Below are 15,450 nucleotides of genomic sequence, written 5' to 3' on the forward strand. Positions count from 1 at the left end.
TCCTTTTAAATAGAAGCAGCTACTGACATGAAAATTGAAAATAAGTGGTTAAATTAAAATATCATTTAATAAATTTTGTTAGAATGATTGATTTGCTATGATAATTGATTTGGAGATATAGCATTAAAAATAATTTAGATCTTCACTTTTCACTCTACACTAAAATTATTTCCATAGAAAACCCAGAACAGAATTTTTCAACACCCGAGAAGTGAGTATCAAAGTCTTTCCAACACAGAACAAATAAAAGAAACTACCAAAGAAAACACAGGTTCCATTAGATAATCACTTAAAATTTCCATATGTTAAACAGGGATAAGATGAAAACTCATAATCCCCTCTCTCCCAAAACACACGCAAAATTATAGCCAGAAATCTTATTCAAGCTGTACAAAATCAAGGACAAAGAGAAAATATCAAAATTATCCCCACAAAAGACAATTACCTTCAAAGGAGCAACAGTAACACTAAGAGCTGACTGAAAGAAAAATGGAAAGCAGAAAATAATGGGATACTATCTTCAAAGGGCTGAAAGAAAATTGTTATCAAGCCAGAATTCTATACCCAGTGAAAACATTCTTCAAAAATGAAGTGAAATGAATATACACTGGGAAGGATTAAAAAAAAAGCTGGCTCTTTAAAAAAGATTAATAAAACTGATATTTCTGGCAAGAGTGACTAATTAAAAAAGCAAGAAAAAGCAACAATACATATTAACAATATCAGAAAAAGAAAATGATATGACACTACAAATCCTACAAAGTTAAAAATATAATAAATGAACACCACTACATTTTTGCCAATAAATTAAAAATTTTAGATGAATAAACAGATTCCTAGAAAAACAGAACTTACCAACACTGGCATAAATACAAATAGAAAATATGATTAGTTATAGAAACTATTAAAGAAACTGAAACTATAATTAAAAACCTTCCAACAAAAAAACAAACTTTAAGCCCAGATGGCCCACTGGTCAATCTGCCAAATATTTAAAGGAAGAAATAACGCCAATTAGAATAGAAAAAAAGAAGGAACAAGTAAAAGACAAACAGATGTGGAAAAATGTACGCAACAATGATAAAATATTGTTTTGTTATACAGAGTGAAAAAATATGTAACATATATAAGCTAAGAAAGCTAAACATACTTATAAAGAACTATCAATCAAAATAGAAACAAAACAGCCTAATAAAAGTGGGCAAAAGGAATGAACAAATTTACAGAAAACAGAAAGACAGCCAATAAACATGAAAAATGCTCATGTTAATCAGATAAATGCTAATTAAAACCACAAGTAACATTTAAAAAATTCATCAATAGAAAAAAACTTGAAAAGTCTGATACCACCAATTGTTGATCAGGGTGTAGGGAAAAGGTTCTCTTACATACTGCTGGTAGGAGTTTCAGTTGGAAGAAATTACCTTAGAAGGAAACAAGGCAGTATCCATTTTTTCAAAAAAGTGCAATGATTTTCTGTGGCCTAGAAATTCTTCTTGCTCTCTACATTAGGATAAACTTGTATATGTAAAAGGATGCTGACTAAAGCACTGTTTGTTATTGCAAACAACTGAAAGCAACTCAAACGTCCTCCAATAGGGGGATAAACTATGATATATGCATACTATAGAACACTATGTGGCAATTAAACATATTTGTATTGACAAAAAAAAGAGCTCAAAGAGCCTGGCTGGTGTGGCTCAGTGGTTGACCATCGATCCATGAACCAGGAGGTCACAGTTCGATTCCCGGTCAGGGCACATGCCCGTGTTATTGGCTTGATCCCCAACTTGTAAAGGCAGCTGATCGACGATTCTCTCTCATTGATGTTTCTATTTCTCTCTCTCTCCCTCTCCCTTCCTCTCTCTGAAATCAATAAAAACATTTATTTTTTTTTAAAAAGAGCTCAAAGACAAATTTAGTAAAAAAAATCTGCAGAACAATGGTATAATACATGTTTTATTACAACACACACAAAAATGTTACACACATATATATGCATGCACACACACAGAAAAAGGTTTACAAGGCTACACACGAAACTGATAATGGATACCTCTGGTGAGGGCTAGAATTAAGTAGGGTCCTACAATTAAGAGTGATGACCTAGGAGGACTTCAGCTTGAGCTACAATGATAATATTTTCATAACATTATATTTATGTACTACTTGTGTAATTAGATATAAGTTTTAAATACTAACAAATAACTTTAACACTGCAATACATAAATAGTCAAGATGCATGAACAGAGTATTCACAAGAGTGAATAAAAATACCAAAAGAATGCCCGGGTGGCATGTGCTTACTGGCCATCTGTATATCTTCTTTGGAGAAATGTCTATTCAGGTTCTTTGCCTAATTTTGAATTGGGTTGTATGTTTTTTGTTGAGTTGTAGGAGTTCTTTATGTGTTTTGGATATTAATTCCTTGTCAGGTATGTTTTTGTAAATGTTTCTTCCCATTCTGCAGGTTGCTTTTTCACTCAGTTGAGTGCCATTTGGTGTAAATAGTGCATGTTTTTTCAAAATGGAGATGTTATTTTATTGATTTTTATTTTTATTTTTTTTATTTTCAGAGAGAGAGAGAGAAAAACATTGATGTGAAAGGGAAAAACTGATAGGCCAGTGACCTTCTGGTGCACAGGAGGACCAGCTCAACCAACTGTATTCACAATTTTTAATTTTGATAAAGTCCAATTTGTTTATTTTGTTGTTGTTGCCTGTGCCTTTGATGTCGTATCAGGAAATCACTGCCTAATCCAATGTCACAAAGCTTTTCCTTTATATTTTCTTCTAAGAGTTTTATAGTTTTAGCTCTTATGTTTGCTTTCTGATATATTTTGAATTATTTTTTTATATATGGTTGTTAGTTAAGGGTCCAATTTCATTCTTCTGCATGTGGATATCCAGTTTCCCCAGCACCATTTACTGAAAAGTCTGTCCTTTCCTCACTGAATGGTCTTTGGACCTTGTAAAAAAATCATTCCTACATATATGAACGTTTATTTCTAGACTCCCAATTCTACTGCATTGGGTTATAGGTCTGTCTTTATGCCAGTACCATGCTGTTTTAATTACTGTAGGTTTTAGTAAATTTTAGAATAAGTAAGTGTGAATCCTCCAAATTTGTTCTATTTAATTGTTTTTAAAACAAATTTCCTTCTTAAATTTCTTAATAGATGTGTACCAATTTAGTTTATATCTAACCTTGTTGGCAGAATTCAGCTGGAGTCTAGAGTTAGGAGAGAAGCCTCAAAAGAGAGTTTTAAAACTGAGCTACACAGTCCTTCCTATCAGTAGTTTGAATCAGAGATCGCAAACTTAAGTGTTTAAAGGGGCTGGACAGGTTACATAAATGACTGGAGTGACAGGGTTTTAGAAAAAGGGAATGAAAGAGAATGTGATGAACCAGGAGTACGTGCCTGATCCATGTTCACTCATTCAAAACACATTTTGAAGGCCAAAAAAAACCAACGTGCAAAAAATCTGACCCTGAGGCTGCCAGTTGGCAAATTACTCAAAAGTTTTACTGCAGAGTCTACATGTGATGAAAACGATTATCTTACATAGGAAAAAATGTTATATATTCAAAACACCTTTTATAGCTTAATTTTTGCATGTGTATGTTTGTGAGAGAGAGAGAGAGAGAGAGAGAGTGAGAGAGAGAGAGAGCATGTGTGTGTTAAAATATATGATACATGGTCTCCATCCTACTTAATCAAGGTAGTACAAGGCAATGGTAAACAGCAAGGATTCTGGGGGTGAAGCCGCATCCTGGGTTTAAATGCCAGTTTCATCATAGGCTGTTTTTGTGACTTTGGGAGAGGTACTAAACTCTCCAATCCTCAGTTTGACTCTCTGTAAAGTGAAAATAACAGTATCTATCTCATTATGTTATGAAAGTAAAATGAGATAATAGGATAAAATGCTTTGTACTAACAGCACCTGGCCTATAGGAAGTGCTCAGAAAAAAATTACCATCCTAATGGAATTTAGCATATATAAACAATTTTAGGAGGCAAAGAATCAAATAAAAAAGGGTACAATAAATAACCTGTGAGAATCCAAATAAAAAGGGAAAAGGAGTAGGAAAAAGTGTCACAGGTAAGATGAGCATATTGTAAGTACTTGATATCCAGCTGGCTCATAGTTCCTCATAGCAAAAAACAAAACAAAAGCCCTGGCTGGTTTGGCTGAATGGTTAGAGCAAAGGCCTTCGGACTGAAGGGTCCTGGGTTCAAGTGCGGCCAAGGGCACGTGACTCGGCTGCAGTCTCCATCCCCCGCCCCAGTTGGGGCCTGTGCGGGAGGCAACCAATCAACGTGTCTCTATCACATGGATGTTTCTCTCCCTCTCTCTTCCTTCTACTCTCTCTGAAAAGCAATGGAAAAAATATCCTTGTGTGAGGAGTAAGAAAACAAAAACAAAAAAAACTAGAAAAGACCATGCAAACATAGTTCCTGGAAACACTACCATGCCATCTTCAGCTGACTTCACTTGCCTTGTTACAGATTAAACAACTCTACTTCCTTCTTTCCGTGACTTTAACTAGAATCATGGCTACACAGGGAAGAAATATAAACTTGCATATTTCTTTCTTTATAAATTATTTTGATAGGTAGTAGTCTGTATTTGACGGGGAAGGGTGATAAAAAATAAATGGTGAATCCAAACCCCACGTTTTAAAAACAACTTCCAGTAGCTCCATCTTTCCACTAAAAGCACTATCATCACGGTTACAGTTTGCAATTGACATTTATTCCAGTCTATTAAATTCAAGGGATTTTAAACCAATTTAATGAGCATAAAAACTCAAACCCATTCGAAAAATAACTCTTTCTATATACCTTGTATAGCTCTTTAGATAAACTACAAATACATCTGGATGATTTGATAGATTTTATGATTAAGGCACTGGTAGGAGGAAATCTGAGAATAATATTGCCAACTACTCTTTTGATTTTAAGAAGCCTAAACACTGAATGGTCTTAATTTGTTGAAATACCTATGGGAGAGGAAGATAAGAGCTACATAACAGGGTAAGAAAATGAGATATCATGGGAGATGCTAGCATAGCACATTCCTCCCTATTCATCTTTTCGTATCTATCAGAGTAAGTAAGCTTACCGGATTTACATTCCATGCAGATGAACTTCCCATCGGGGAGTGATGTCAACCCCAGGCACTCCAGGTGAAAGTGTTTGTAGCACTCTCCCTCACAAGGAATCAGAGAGTCACCAGAGCTTTCACAGACCTGCAATATAGCAAAAAGCAGCGGGTCTCAAACTTCAGCGGGCATCAGAATCACCTGGAGGGTCTGTTAAGACACAGATCACAGGGCCCCTTTCCTACAGTTTCTGATTCAGTCGGTTTGGGGGTGGGGGGAAATAATTTGTATTCACAACAAGTATCCTCACAATGCTGACGCTGCTGGTTGGTCCTTGGCCCTCACTGTGAGAACCACTGAACTAGATAACTATTTCCAGGCCCAATATGGTATAATTTAAAAGGATCTTTTATGATTCCTTCTCTGGAATCTGGATACTTTTAACTTTTCTTCACAGGGCAAAGCAGTACTTTTCAAAAAGGGCAAATATACATGAAAAACTTAGTAACAACTTAATTTTAAGAAAATGTTTTTGAAATCAGTCATCTGCCATTTGCTTCCATTTCATAACATAGTCTCACAATAAAGACTGACATCTGCATGTGGACAGTAAATATCCCAACTCAGAAAAGGAAGAGCTCAAAATGGCTTTTAGATCTTGCTTTAAAGGAGTATCACAATTTAGAAAGATACCACCCTCACCAACAGGAGGTAAGTGTACTACTGGCAGAATATGACAGCAATTCTTTCAAGCTACAGGATAGGCCACTTGCCTACCTGACACACAGTGTCCTTCTTACTCATTCCAAAGCCTCTTCTTGATAAACTTGAGTCCACGGACTGCACATCAGAAATGTCTGCATCTGCAGTAGCCGAAGGGCTATCTACTTGCTTTCCAAAGCCTACCTACATGGAAAACATAGCACATTTTTAAGAAAAACAAAATAAAAATTTCCTCAAAGTCAGGTGCTATGAAAATCCTAGTAAGAGTTACTCAAATAAACCTTAATATGACCTTTCTTTTTAAAACACCTGGATACCATGTCTGGTGTTTTGAGAGAAACTCTCATTAAAATAACTAGCTATGCTTCTGTTATGTAAGAGATTAGCAAAATTAAGACACTCATTACAAAATAACCAAAATGACTTCTTTGCTGTATTTAAAAAATCCCCAATGCTTCCCAAATAAGTTGGATAAAGCAGTATGTATGTTACTTGGTTTTGCAAAGCAAAAAAGAGCACTGTGCTCAGACCCTTGAACATATTTACCTGCAGGTCACTCAGGCCTCTAGAATCAGAGTCAGATGTGTCTCTGTATGCTGAGCTAGTCATTTCTACATCAGTTGAGGCGCGACTCCTTTTCTTTAGAGGTTTACAGGAATCTGAAATCTCGCTGGCACCTTAATATAATACACCGAAATTAATCCTAAAATAGTGCTTAAAGTTTGCTCTTTTAATTTTTTTGTGGGAGAATATTTTCTTTCCCCAAACTCATTTGTAGTGTGAAAAAAGCACAGCTCTCTTTTTAACAGTGAAGTCACGAGTCAAAACTTCATAAGCATGTGACTTTCCTCGTAGTGATTTAATTTAACCGCTCTATTAAAACATCAAATTCAGTGCTCCTGCTCTAAAGCTATTTTCAGTCAACAGAGCCCAAGTTCCAACCTAAAAACCAATTCTATCAATACTGCAGGATAGCTGATTTTTTGGAGCAATCCAAAGAACCATTCAATTTGGAGGGGGAAGACATAAAACCCAACACACTGTGTAGCTTACAAATATGGTCGCAGAGACATCTCCAAGTTGTTTTTATTAGGGATGTGACAAATCTTTGATTTGTATTCGATTCGTACACGGATAGTGCCATTTTCCCCCAAATTTTGCAATTTAGTTGAGTATTGCCCCCCCAAATAAATTTTGGATGTTCATAATTGTTCATCTGAGACTTCCTTGGTGAAGTGTCATTTATTGTGACCATTAACAAGTGCTGCAGCACATCTACATATGTCATGCCATTTAGGAGGCACATTGCTGAGGGTTGTAAACAGACAATCAATGTTCAAGTGCAGCCAAATCACGAAGAGCTGGATGAGAGGCCTCTATGTGGAATTTGTGCGGGAAGAAATAAATATGAAAAAAAAAAAAAAGGCAGAGAATAGTGTGGAATTTTTTTTTTTTAAAACTGTGTGTAATACAAATCCAGCCAAAACAATAGTGCAAAAAGTTACAAAGCAACAATCTCTTGGGCTAATGCAGTATAGGCTATACAGAAACAGCCACGATGAAATGTGCAGATCAGGCACGGTGAGTACCAAGGAACCAAGGAGATGGTTCATATTCCAACCCACAGTTTGTGTTTTGAATTTTTTCCCCCAAATTTTCCATACAACAAACAGACATCTAGATCAGCCCAGCAAGCTATGGTGGAAGTGTGCAGTCCAGAAGAGACCATGGAGAAACAAGTCTCCTGAGGCCATGAAGATCCGCAACAGGCTGAGTGAGAGGAGCACTTGGTACATAGCCATGTTCTGTGGTGGAGGATGTGGGTCTCTTTAGACTGCTCAGATTACTGGAACCTCGTTATCACATCCCAGTCTACAAGTTTTCACTGAATGTTTCCTTACATCTATAAATGAGGGTGCCTGCCCATGTTAACGCTGATTAAAAAACACAAGTACACAAATCTATCTCCTTCATTGCTGGTGTATGGACCCAGACCACCACCACAAAATATTTCCTTGGCCTAAAAGATCACTGGATTAACAAGGAGTTTTAACAGAGGAACAGGAGTGCTGTACTGAGAGGCTTTCGAAGGGAAACACAGGTACCGCCATTTCCGATGAGTTTCTGAAAATGCTAGAAAAACGACAGACTGCCAAAGACAGCTGCCATGCTGTTCTCCATGATAACGGCACTAACATTAAAAAAAAAAAAAAAGAGCTTTTAATGATTGTAATGTACACAGTTTGGGCTGTTTGGCAAAACCCTGCAGATGTGCATTAATGATGCTTTATTTAAAAACAAAAGCAGTCCATGTTGAAATTGATCAGTGTAAGTTAAACGGTGGTTTTTAGGCTGGACCCATGATTTAAGCTGTACCTATCCAGCACAGACAAAAAAAAAAAAAAAAAAAAAATCATTTGAATGTTAAAGCAATTGTTCAGAGTCTTGAAGAAGAAACCAGTCAGGAAAATGCCAATAATGATGATTGGCAAAATCAAAATTGGAAACAAAGAAACTGTTTATCGAGCCGCCGACAAAGAAATCTTGCATGGAGACTACAAGTCTGGAGTTTCTGGGATGAAATTGTACAGGAATCTCAGTCCACAGTTTCCTCAATCGCTGCGGAGACGGAGCTGTCACTGAATCTGACAGAGCCCTGCACTCCCCGGTCCGCCGACCCTGTGGAATGGTGGAAACACAACGCAATCAGGCCTCCTAATCTCGCAGCGATCGCGATGTCTTTTCTTGGAGCTCCGCCAAGCAGTGTTCCCTCCGAGAGGCTGTTCAGTTCTGCTGAGGATCTCCACGGAGACCATCGCTGCAGACTTCTCCCCGAGAATGCAGAGAGGCTGGTGTTTTTTATTTTTTTTAATAATGCAATTTGCCCAGAGTAAACTACAGGTATTAAATACAGTCTGAATGATCTCACCAAAAACGCACGAATCATGCTATGGAGTTTGTACTGTAGTCAAATTGCACACAGAAAATACAGATATAAGTTTAAGGTTTCTTAAACTTTGTGCATATCTCAAATAGATTTGCATAAGGTCATCTAATAATGGCCATAAATACGCTATGAATCATTTTAATTTACAAAAAGATTTTACAGCACTGTAAAAATAAACGTGGCAAGATTTTTTCAATCAGGTTGTCTTGTCTGATTTGTCATAGTCCATGTTTGACAAACATTAATAGCTACTATTCGGTATTCAGTCGAATACCAAAAAAAGTGGATTCGTCACATCCCTAGTTTATAAACCAGTGAAATCCCAGAAACTTATGGAGAAAAGTTGGAAACAGTATCAAGTCTACGTGGTGCTCTCCAATTTACATAAAACAAATAAGACTTTTCACATGGAGGTACAGAATAATATCAATTCTAAAAGTCACACACACACACAAACACACACACACACACACACACTAAGGAATACTTCAATTTCACACAAATTATTGACTGAAAAGCAACAATGATTTACAGAGACAAACAAAAATACATGAAGTACAAATAATTCTTTAAAATTGTTTTTAATCAAGGAAATGCAAAGCAACATTATAACAACTCACCTTTCTGTAATCCAGTCTTCACTGTAGCCTGAGGAACTGTTTCAACCTGTTTGGACAGAAAAATATGGCATTAACGAGGAATTATTTTCACTTTTAATTAACAGAGGAAACACGAATACTTCCATCAATCTAAGTAATGATGAGTGATTAATGTATCTGAAATCTGAACTTGGTCCCATCTGCTGGGTAAAGTTCTCTGTCTCAAGGTCAGGGAGGATTTAAATCCTAGCTGCCTGTGCTGAGTACACAGCCACATGCTCTCTAGCAAAGACTCCCACCATTCCCTTGGTAGATGAAGAGAACAAGAATGCTTTCCTCAGTGTCTGGGAGGCAGGAGAGGGGTTGTTTCTGCAACCAGCCCGATGTTGCTATAAACCCCTCCCGCCCCAAAGACGTTAGGATAAATTTTTACTTACTATGATACTCAGGTTAATGTAACTCACGCCACTTTAAGACCCTTCCGCGCCTGCACTCACAGCTAAGTTGCTGGGAATCAGGACCCTCTCTGTAGAGAGTGCTACAGGGCTCCATACAGCTGGAAGCTCAATACTTTTGCTGCTAGTACAAACTTAAGAAAATAAGTTTGTGATATTGCAAAAGCACTTTCTTGAGTGTCTTATGAACAGTGTCTTGATCCTACATTAGGAGAGCGAGATCAGAAGTTATTCTGCCAATGTATGTAAAACACGTGGTAATTTTAGGATTGAACCATTGGAATTAAAGAAAGGATGCTGTCTGGAGGAGTTCCTGTTTAAGCTATAAACTGAATTTTATGTTTCTTAAAAATGTAGTGAAATATGCATGTTGAAACACATTTTGTAAATATTTAAGGATTGTTCTAAGCTTTTAAAAATATTTTTATTTTTTTTACAACAGGTAAAAAAACATACAACAGAAGCGCTTTTATAAGATACAATTAGTAATACAAATATAAAATCTTCTAAACAATCACTGGTACTGTTCTACTACTAACTATAACACAGTGGCATTAACAATTTGTCCCATTCGGTACTCATTCTGCTTATTAGTTTTAAACTGACTGGTCACAGACTGAATCTGGAAACCAGCTGGCAAAATCACAACTTCATTTTGGTAACGAATATTGTAGGTTTGCAAGAGCTTAGAAAGATTTTTTGGAATATAATTTCCTAAGTATGAAAGTTAATTATGATAAATGAATGACAAATTAGTATATTACTGAAATTTTAAATATTTCCGGGAAAATTATTTTACATGCTTGATGATACCATAGAGCGCCCACAAAGTCACCTTTAAAGTTTGGAAGTTTATAAGGAAATAAATAGGAAAGTTCACACTCTTCCATATTAAGTGGTTTTAAAAATATAAAGCTTATTGGAACTAATACCATTCAGAAGTCTTTTTGTTTAGCAGCTGTCTGGGCTGTAAAAATGGATCTTCTTTCAGTATAAAACATTAAGAAAAATTCTGATTGCGAGTTTAACTAAAGGGAGTATGGTTTCTAAAAATGTCTTTGAAAAGGTAATTTAATATGAATATCACTAAATTGATTACACTGGTGTAAAACCCTTCAAAATGCTCCTCTTCCTTTTTTCCCCCCACTTGAAAAGTGTTTATCTGATAACCCGGCAGCAGGTGAGTGCAATTCCATTGTGAAAATAACATTCCAAAAAATCTGTGATACCAACAGAAATCATCTATGATCATCTGTTTCTTAAATATAATTCTTGTAGTTAAATTAATTTGATATGTTTAAAAAATAAAAAAATACATACCAGCAGCTTAAATTTAAAAAAAAAATAATTTTTTTTAAAGGAAACTCATCGATGGTTCCAATAAAAATCGTGAAATCATTTTGCTTGTAACAGAAATCTGAAAATAAATGTGAGGAATTCCTTAAGTCTTGCACCACTGGCTTCCCATCTCCTGAAGCCTGACTGTGTTCTGTGAAAATGCTTGAAGCAGAATCACAGGGATGGCTGGGTTAGAATAGGGCAGTGGAATTTACCAGGACAGAAGCATTAGATAGTCCAGAAAGGAAACCCAAGGTAGAGAAAGTTTTTCTTTTTTTAAGATACCAACATAAGCCACAAGATTTACAAATACAATGCTTTAACTCTCTACATGTAGGAAGCCAACCTGCTCCTTTTTGATCTTCTTCTTTGGCACAACCTCAGTGGATTTCTCTGATTCAGAACGAGTTCTAATTGATCTTCTTTGTTGCTTCTTTTCTGAGCCTAAGAGGTAATTTAAACAAACAAATAAATAAAAACTCATTTAAGGATGGCTTGACATTTGTGTAATTAAGATTTGACCAAATTCCCTGTTTTTCTGATCTATTACTTTTGGTCTTTTAATTTAAATTACTAAAAAGCTATTAAATATTTGGGAGCACATAAAAATTTTTATAAGATCAAATTGTAAAGGCTGATAGCTTGAGACTAGGATTAATAAAGGACCCTAAATTTTACAAACGAAGATGGACTGGACTTTTTAAAATTATAAAGTCACATAGTTTATTCTTCTTAAAAGCAGATAAACACATTTATGTAACTATAATTGACGAGATGAAGGGATTGAGGGGATGGATGAAAGTGACTTTATTCTCAGTTGACCTTAGGAATTACTGGTTCAAAATTCAATCAGTACTACACATTTTGCATTTTAAGAAATGGGTTAAATTAATGATATGTGTAAAATGCTTAACAGTGCTTGGTGCATTTATACAAGTTTTGCTACTGTTAAATTATTAACAACAAAAGGGGGAAAAGCAGGAAATGCACAACAATGCTGACCAAAACCAAATCATTAATGTGACTATCAAGGGGTTTGTTATAATTTAGAAATATTAATTATGGAAAACTAGTTGAAACAAATTATCAAGGCTTTCATGTTCAATGGTAAAACAAGAAACTATTAAGATTTCTAAACAGTAAAATTCTTTGAAGGTAAACAGAGGACTCACATGGACCCCATTTTGGAAAGGGTAAAACTCAGACTGAAGATCACAACTTGAAAGAATACTACGTCGGGAATGACCGTCTGTGGCCCTGAGAAGGAGCAATACCTTCAGTGCAGCTGTTCTCCATCTTTTTGGAGCTCCATCTAAATGGTCCTTCCTAGGTAATAACCATCTTTCACTTACCATAGGAGAAAGCTTCTAAGACTTCCTATAAAATCAGGCATAAGCTACTTCAGTAAAGCCTTCAGATCACCTGTATATTATTTGTTTTCATTGTTCTTGTTTATTTGTAAGTAGATTCCCTCACTTTAGTTCAAGGCCAAAACAAAGAAGATTCCACTACTTTTATTTTGGGGAGGGAGTAGGTAGTTTGATAACAATATATAGTTTCTGAGCTGTGGTTAATCATTTCTAGCAGAGAAGTCACAAATGAAGGTACTAGCTCCTTCCTTTACTCTCATTTTTCTCCTTAACACTGATGAAAATGTTCACCAAAACAACAGATACTCTACCCTCACAGACACATGAGTATCCAAAAATCCATACTTTAGTGTAATCATCAATATCAAGTACCTACGAGGGAAGAAGAAAATGAAAATAGAACTGCTTAAAACAAACAAATATCTTTACTTGTTTTGAGGATGACAACATAAATGTTCCATCAAGTAGATACCTGAGGTACTGTCTTATAGAAGATAAGGCAACATGATGTCTTAAAATTCTAAAAGCTACTCATATAGCACATAAATTTCACTACATTTAAAGTCACTAAAAAGTATGATGTTTACGTTAAGACAGAGAAGGTAAGCATCTTTGGGTTTGGAACGTAGCTTAGAAACCTAGTATAAATGCAAATACAATTCTGCAACCACAGAAATGCAGCAATGCCACACACTCTATGCATCCCCCAAATTTACTAGGAATTCTCAAGAATTCTCCCTATGTAGTTAACATCAGTTGAGATAATGATGATGTAACAAGTTTCTGAAGGAAGATCAAGTCTCTTTTCTGACTTTCAATTACAGGCATACCTCAGAGACATTGTGGGTTGTTCCAGACCACTGCCACAAAGCAAGTTCTAATTTTTTGGCTGGTGGAGGGTATTGACTTCAATTTGGAAGAAACACAACATATGTGAAGCGCAGTAAAGTAGAGCGCAATAAAACGAGGTATGCCTGTACTGAAGCTATTTTCACAAGAAGCAAAATGGTCATTTAAAACAACAAAATACAGCCCGGCCAGTGTAACTCAGTGGTTGAGCGTCAACCTATGAACCAGGAGGTCACAGTTCGATTCCAGATTAGAGCACATGCTCCGGTTGCAGGCTCGATCCCCAGTAGGGGGAGTGCAGGAGGCAGCTGATCCATGACTCTCTCATCATTGATGTTTCTATCTCTCTCTCTCCCTCTCCCTCTCCCTTCCTCTCTCTGAAATCAATTAAAAAACCCACACAAAACAAACAAAAAACATTTTTAAAAAATCAATAAAAATATTTTAAAAAATAAAATGACATACACTTATCAATCACAGTTGGTAAGCAAATTTAAACCAAGGTGAAAGCTTTGGTATATTCATCTCTATATTAAGGTCCCAATATTAATTTACAACCTAATTATATGTGCTTGCCTGGGAAGAAACTGGGCTTTTTCCAGATATAAAGAATTATAAAATTCCACTTTACCTTTCATTTAAAAAAAGTTAAGAAGAGAGAAAAAGTCCATAGCAGAACTTAAATCTTACAATGAAAAGACTACATGAAAATAAAATGTTCAGTGGCTGAGAAGGAAAGAAACCAGCTCCATTAAAAATAAAAGTATAATACTTAAGATCAGTCTAATATTATATGAAGAATTTACTTTCTCCCTAGTTAGGAGAAAACAGATGTTTAAATAAAGATCCTCCTAGTCTAAGTATCACATTTAAATTCAGATAAATTACCAACAGTTTAGTGTAAAGGAAGATAACAAAACTGATTATGGAGAGCGGAGGCCAAAAGATTCTTTTAATATTCAAAGAAGGAAACAAACATTTTCAATTATGGCTAATTAATGCAAAATCTAAGTCCATTTATTCATTCCTTCAACATAATAATTTCATTATTTTTTTAACAGTGTTTTGATGTGATAGGTAGTAGACAGACAGGCATAAACAGAGCAAGGACCAGAGGCCCGGTACCGAAGGTCACCAAGGGGGAAAAGCCCCAGGTACCTAGCAATGGGCAAAAGTGAGAAAAACAAGTATTGTGTATGGTGGGACCCTCACCCCCAGAGTGACCTCTTCTCTCCCAGCATATCACTGGTCTTGAGGTTTAGACCCTCTGATCTTTCATACCACTTGTCATGCGGTTCAGACCCCACTCCTCCACAACCTTTCCTCCCCTGGCATGTTGCTACTCATTCAGTAGATTCCCATAGAGAAGGATTACAGGTGACAAGAGAATAGCCTCACCTGACTCCCATACAAGCCCTTGCACGACCACTCCCTTAAGCATTAAGCCCTCAGAACAATGAGGTTCTGACTTGCATCAAATGACCTCATAGGCAGAGCCTCGGGTCTGCTGACGAGAGTCAGAGTTTTGGTCAAACTTGAGATGACATTTAGGCCTCAGTTGTTTCAGCTCCAGGCCCAGAAAAGCAGCAAACCCAGATGAAACTATGCCATGTCTGACATCAGGAACAGATGCAATAACTAATGTCCCCCTGATATTGTGCTGAAAATCAGTGGATACCACTACACTGAAAGCACACACCTAGAAAGCTGATGAATATTCTATTGAGCTACTCCCTTGGGACCTCTCCTAAGATCCCCACCTTTTGAGAGCAGATAAAAACCCTGCTAGCACCCATCACCTGCGAGCACCTTTTCCCACCCTCTCCTTCCCTCAAGCACCCTCTCCTTCCACCTTTTTCCTAAGTTCCAAGGGCCCTTCTTTTGCCTCTGTAACTCATTTTCTGAACCCTCGCAGCCCAGCTGGCTCATCTTTTCTACCTCTGTGACTTTCTAAATAAACTTTCTCTTATAATTTGAGTTCCTTGGCTCTGAATTCTTTCTTTGCCAAACTTAACTACGAGGCTGCTAAACCAAGGTCTGGTAACATTCTGATTCTGTTTTG

At 36.4% G+C, this 15,450-nt stretch overlaps 1 protein-coding gene across 5 annotated transcripts in view; it reads right to left on the reverse strand.

The window, feature by feature from the left end:
* The window catches only part of NSD3 (nuclear receptor binding SET domain protein 3), a 94,354-nt gene that overhangs the window by 32,494 nt on the left and 46,410 nt on the right, over nt 1-15,450 (reverse strand). For 4 of the 5 annotated variants that reach the window (XM_016210457.2, XM_016210464.2, XM_016210472.2 and 1 more), the window contains exons 8-12: nt 11,516-11,613; nt 9,398-9,443; nt 6,377-6,507; nt 5,885-6,013; nt 5,128-5,254 (exon numbers count right to left, since the gene is read on the reverse strand). In XM_016210457.2, the coding sequence (XP_016065943.1) occupies nt 5,128-5,254; nt 5,885-6,013; nt 6,377-6,507; nt 9,398-9,443; nt 11,516-11,613 (531 nt within the window). Of the gene's footprint in view, nt 1-5,127; nt 5,255-5,884; nt 6,014-6,376; nt 6,508-6,886; nt 8,510-9,397; nt 9,444-11,515; nt 11,614-15,450 lie in introns of those variants that run through there. The other variant, XM_016210483.2, reaches the window with a different exon arrangement.

Source organism: Miniopterus natalensis, chromosome 2 (genome assembly GCF_054644295.1).
Source record: "Miniopterus natalensis isolate mMinNat1 chromosome 2, mMinNat1.hap1, whole genome shotgun sequence".
NCBI lineage: Eukaryota > Metazoa > Chordata > Mammalia > Chiroptera > Miniopteridae > Miniopterus > Miniopterus natalensis.